The 6,000-nt window shown below is 37.3% G+C and overlaps 1 protein-coding gene across 2 annotated transcripts in view; it reads right to left on the bottom strand.

The window, feature by feature from the left end:
- Nucleotides 1-1,756: 1,756 nt before the first annotated feature.
- The window catches only part of CACNB4 (calcium voltage-gated channel auxiliary subunit beta 4), a 259,187-nt gene continuing 254,943 nt past the window's right edge, over nt 1,757-6,000 (bottom strand). For both annotated transcript variants that reach the window (XM_068545117.1, XM_068545116.1), the window contains 2 exons: nt 5,150-5,335; nt 1,757-2,756 (listed from right to left, as the gene is read on the bottom strand). In XM_068545117.1, coding sequence (XP_068401218.1) covers nt 2,496-2,756; nt 5,150-5,335 — 447 coding nt within the window. In that variant the 3' untranslated portion in view covers nt 1,757-2,495. The remainder of the gene's footprint in view (nt 2,757-5,149; nt 5,336-6,000) is intronic.

Genomic DNA, 6,000 nt, shown 5'->3' with positions numbered 1-6,000 from the left:
CAGGTATGGACATTTGATGGTAAAGGAAAGATTGGTTTTGTGCACAGATATTGAATGGACCTCTCTATCAGCGTGACATAGAGGACGTAGAAACTAGGCTTTGAGAGGCCATTAAAAACAAGAGATTTTTAAAAGTTGAAAGAATATGGTAATCTTGCTGACTAGGAAATATATGTAAATGCTGTTACAGCTACCTGCCATAAAATGTAAATATCTTAAAGTAGTTAAATGGCCAGATTGCTAATGCTACTACAGAAAAAGCTGAACAGCTGTCTAGTCTAAGTTTAACACCTTGGTGCACTCTTTGCAATTAAATACTTTAATGCGCACAAACAAGAAACCAGTAAAGCATATAGAAAAATGTTTTGGCTAGTGTTTTCTTTTTCATGCAAATATGTGCTGTACATGTAATAAATATATTTGTTTGCTGGAAAATGCTCTTCTGTGCTCTAACAAAGTATTCAGTAATGGCAGGTTGTATGTTTAGTAAAGTGCCTAATGGATATAGCTCTTTTAAATGTCTTAACTGAAAATTCTGTAAGCTTCACTAGATGACAAAAGAACCTCACAAGCCAGTATCACATGTTAACTTTTAGAATTCACTGAGCCCACATTTTTTAATTGTATCAAATACTTGTGATAACTTACATGATTATAGGCATCCTCATTATCAGCTAAACAGGTTCATAATGGGGTATGCACAGTGAATAACAGGAGGAGAGGGAATGCGGGGGTTATAATGAGGTTCAAGATATATACATAACTAATTAAGAATATGGAACCTATTTTCATGGTCAAGAAAATTATTTAACTGGTGCATGCTTTGAGAGCCTAAACATTGAAAGGCTTGGATGGGGGGAAATAAGATAACAGAATATGAATTATTATTGTCTTCCAAAAAAAATAGGCTTCATGACATGTACTAGTAGAAAAGGACTTTTATGCCTGATTCCATGCGAGTTTTAGAAAAATGGACTCTTAGAAACAAGAGTCTTTTCCTAAAGACATTTGTGTATTGTATAAAAGGGTCAATTTCAATAGTTTCTTGGATCATAGTGAATCTAAGGCTTCCTTGATTATTGGAGACATAAGGTCACTGATTCTGTAATTATAGTCACCGGAAAAACTGTGAAGACTTAATAGGTAAAGAGGAGTGTTCATTAGAAATAAAGCAGTTCAATCTTCAAATGCTTTATAATTCTCTGCAATAAAAATGATACAATTTTAGTAAACAAATCTATTCTGAATCTACAAGTTTATTTTTTTACTGCAAGCTCGTAAATTCGTTTTCACAGTTTTTCAATTAATCATTTTGTATAAACGCAGCTTTCAATATCAAAATTCAGTGTGTCCATGTAAAACAAAAACTCCTTAGCATGATTATAAAGAATTTGGTGAAGGGCTAGAACATTCAGATATTCAAAGACAGAGACTGAGTGAAGCAATGGAAAGATACTCAATTGTGCTGGCGGTGAACATGGAACCCGTATTTGTGGTAAGTGGGATAGGTGAAATCCCATCTGGAGATGTTTAGCCTTGCACTCAGGAGGATCTGTGCCCATTCTTACTGTCTGACTTCAGATTCCTGAATGTATGTAGTTGTGCTCAGATTGATTAAAGGGGAAACAACACCCCATTTCCCATCTCACATAACCAGCTATGATTGGGCTTCTCTTTACTATTCTCTCTCACTGCTAAAGAAATTTTGAGGTTTTTTTTTTTGCCAACTTCAAACAAGCTAACAGTTGTGACTAAACAAAAAGCAAAACACTTTGAATACAACAGCTGTGCCAGAAAAGAAATAAAAATATTAAAATCTGAGGAGACTGTAGAATTTCCGCATTAATTTGAGATTTTTTTTTTTGCACTATCAATACATTTGGTAAGTTTGAAAAGCCATTCTGGCAACGTTAACATATATTAAAATGTTTATACATTCCAACTTTAAGTGTAAATTTAGTCTCCAGCAAATAAATACCATAGCTGGTTTTGGCTTCTATTGGTATTTTGATTTTATTGATTAGTTTCTTTTTTTTTTTTTTTCAGATTTTTAAATTGATTACAACATGCTCAAGTAGACTTTCTAGTCGATTCACCCAAATTCCAACAGGAATTGGTTTATAAATTGGTTCCAACTGGAACTGGTCATTTGGAATTTCCAGCATGGGAAATTATTTTATATGTGCCTTGATAAGTACCTTAAATTACAAATTGATGTGTCTAAACCTAATGAAGAAAACAAAAGGTACTGTTATGTAAATGTTGCACTTAAAAATATCTCTATGATTGGGCATCTAACATCCATCTAGACTTAAGGGCATAATGTACACTTTTTTTTTTTTTTTTTTCTTTTTGCCCCTTCTTAGCATCAATGACAGCAGCCCATAAGCACAGTCAATACTGTGCTGTAGTTGCCGAGTTAAGATGATTGGTTGTATCCTAGCAGTGCAATGGCAAATTGTCAACAGATGAATATTTTGTTTGTTTCTGCAGACTCAAAGCCTATGTCGAGAGTCATGGCTATATCCCCCAGGCGATCCTCGGTTCCTATGAGGTTTGTAAGTGTCCTGGTATGAGTCAGGGTAATCTTCTTCCACGAGAGGGTAATGATCTCGGCTATGCTGGGAACTGGAAGACAAGCGGTTCCTACTCTTCCGAGCCCTTTCATTGTGATAATTTTCATCAGAGGTCATTAGACTTCGCCTTTCAATTGGAGAGTTCTCTGTGGAGTGGTTGCTGTACCTCATACGCTGACTCTAAAAATATCAGATGGTTCACTGGTTAAATTACATCAGCTTCATTCATCTAGAACATGCAAATGTATGTACAACAGTAGGATCTGGACAATAAGATGCTAAATATCTGACTCAATAAAACATTCTGATGTACAAATGGTCTGCTCGAAATACCTGGTCTTATGTATTTGGGACACAACATGCAAAGATGCCAAAGTGCTGGTAGTTTATGAATTTAATTACATAATACTGCATAATTATGCTTCCTATTAAAAACATAGAATTTAAAGTTAGCTGCTGAATGGAACTTAATATATTTACGAAGGCCTAATAATTCCACTTCTATTGCAAAATGAGGATTATTTTACTGTTGGGAAATAAGTTAAAGTTCAGAATAGCATCTGTTATTTTATTCCTCTCTTGAACTGATAAAACCTTTCTCCTCCTAAAGTCACGCACTTCATCTTTATTAGCTGAATGTTCCTGATCCCTTTTAAAAATATTTTAATAAAATTATGATTTGTGCTACCCATAAAATATTTGTTTCTAAATCCTACATAGATGTAAGACTCAGCAACATTCTCTCCAAAGAAGTACACAATAATTATGGAGCCAGTGAATTGATATATTTACAATTCTTGCTTCCTCAACTGAAATGTCCTGCAAAAATAATCTTCAGAATATAAACTAAATTCCTCTAATACCATTACTTGAAATTAATACCTTCAGACACTTATTTGAGCGCTCAGAAAAGGCTATTAAAGTTTTTCTTCAAATCGTGGGAAAACGTGTATCATAGCTGTGTCTACCTGCTTAGGTAGGTCGCCTCAGTTAAGAAACAGGATGCTGATGAAACCAAAGACCCAGATGCATTTCCTCTAAAGGACACTCACCTGCACACAGCAGGAGGCTCATTCAACAGTCACAGCCTGTGCCGGGAGCCCCAACCAGGGGTCTCACAATTAAGTGCCCATGGTTACTAGGAGAAATAGGCCCCAGGATAAAGGGCACCATGGTAACTCAAGTGAAACTGGGAGAAGCACTCTATGTGGATGTCTTGGAGGTGATAAGTCAGGAGTGTTATATTCATAAACAAAGTGCAACGTTTCATTTCCACCTACTAGTGTAGGTGGAAGCATATTGCTTCATGAATCCGTTTCTCACCCTACAATGTACAATTCGGAGCCAACCCAAACCAGTCAGTGGAATGCCACACTCGCATCAGCAGGCAGGCAGTGAAACAAGGAGAGAAAGAGTCCCAGTGCACACATATACTCTGCATATTATAATAGCCCGTTTCCCAAGTTCATTTCCAGCCTCGAAAGCTATCCATTTACATGGCAGTTTTTTGCTTACAAAGATGCAATTTTGTAAAAGAGTAATACAGTTAAAATAACATTTGAGGGAGTGCCATTCATCTCAGAGTTAACTCTATATCATCTACAATTATGACTATCATTATAACCCATTAATACAGAACTAGTCATGATGCACGAGAGCTCAACTGACCTGTTCCTCAGTCAGCTGGGGGTTTGGCCACATTCCAGCAGCGGCTTGGTAGATGGTACATAATAATTGATGGAGGAAGGCAAGATTCACTTTGTATCATAATGCCTCTGGCTCCCCACATCTAGCCCTGAGTGCAGCAGCAGAACGGCAGGAGAGCAAGCCTCCTGCTCCTACACTCATCCCCAGCTTCCCTAAAGGACACTGGCCATAGCCGATGACCGAGGTGGGCCCTGCCCACCCCTAAGAAAACTCAGGGATTCACAACTGTTTCCAAACAAGGCGACTCTACTTATGTGCATGTTCTGTTTGGGCAAGCTAGGGGACAGGCCCCGCAGCCTGGGGGGGAAGGATTAGGTAATGGTGGCCATAAGGCCCATCTGTCTCACATACCTTACTTAGCCAGCCCTGTGCCTGACAATGCCACCACTGTATAACCCTTAAGAGGTGACAATGGAGAGGTAATGGACAGTTGCATAGTAGGTAGAAAGTTTCTTAGCAGGGTTTAGACATAGGAGGGATGAATTTACCTAGGTAAAAGCCATTATAAATGAACAGAGAACAAAGTTCTAAGGAAAACGCCACTCTCAGGGTAACTTTGTCTAGGGCAGATCATGATTAGGTAACACTTTTTGAGTTTGTAAAAATGTAAAATAGTCTGTATCTGTTAGAATCAATGTAGCCAAAAGATGTGAATCTGAAGAATTTTGTTGCCAAGACTTCAGAGCAAGTATATGAACCAAAGTGATCTGAGTTTGTAAAAATGTAAAATAGTCTACATGATTAGGCAATACTTCAGATTTTTAATATAGTAACGCATGGTTCTCTAGGCCACTCCCAGTCTCCATCTCAATCAAGTTTCCTATAGAACCTTAAACGTAAGGTTGTAAGAGCACAAGTGACACTACCTGTAACCCAGAAATTGCTGTGGGATATGGTGAGAGTGCTGTTGAGCCCAAATTCCTTCCAAGCAGTGGGGTCATGGGGGTGCTACTGGTCGTGTGAGTGGCACGCCAGTAGGCCTCAAGGTATTCTCCCAGATGTTCACACGCGTCCTCCAGCTGGTTTTCATCCAGTATAACATCAAACATTTCCTGTAGATGACAAGGAAAATCCATTTTATTTCTACTTCAGGTTTTAGGCAATGAAACCTAAAATTTCACTGCATGCGGATAATATTGTTTCTAATGTCCAGTAGCAAATATCAAACTTGAGGGGCTGTACTGGCAGTTGCTAAAGTTAAAGTCAAGTGAAGAACTGCACAGTTAACCATGCACAAATTTGGACATTCATATAAAAATGGGAAAGCTCATCAAATATTTGGATCTTTCATTATTTAGAAAAAAGAAAGATGAGGTACATGTAAAAGTGTTCTAAGGAGAATAGAGTGAAAACACATATGTATTCACATCTTTATCCATATATTCCTATAGATACTTACTGAATACATTCTTTTATATACTGTATAAAAGTTTTGAGTTATACTTCAGAATAAGAGAGAAGCAAGTTAATGGTACTGAAAGAGGAGTTCTAGAAATGTTTCGGTAACAAATGTATCACTGGAATAAACATTTCATCTCCCAAAGTAACTATGTTGGAGGAAATAACATTTACTTAGGTAATTTTTAGAATGTTGGTGAAAATGTTATCTGTTATCTGTTATCCGTCTCGTGGTAAAGCAATACGAAAGGTTTAGGATCAATAGTAGAAAACCACAGTATAGTGACTTCTGCTACCAGAGGATCATTGTGTGAAATGG

Source organism: Eschrichtius robustus, chromosome 5 (assembly GCF_028021215.1).
Source record: "Eschrichtius robustus isolate mEscRob2 chromosome 5, mEscRob2.pri, whole genome shotgun sequence".
Classification (NCBI taxonomy): Eukaryota; Metazoa; Chordata; class Mammalia; order Artiodactyla; family Eschrichtiidae; genus Eschrichtius; species Eschrichtius robustus.
This window is presented reverse-complemented; position numbering and strand designations above follow the sequence as displayed.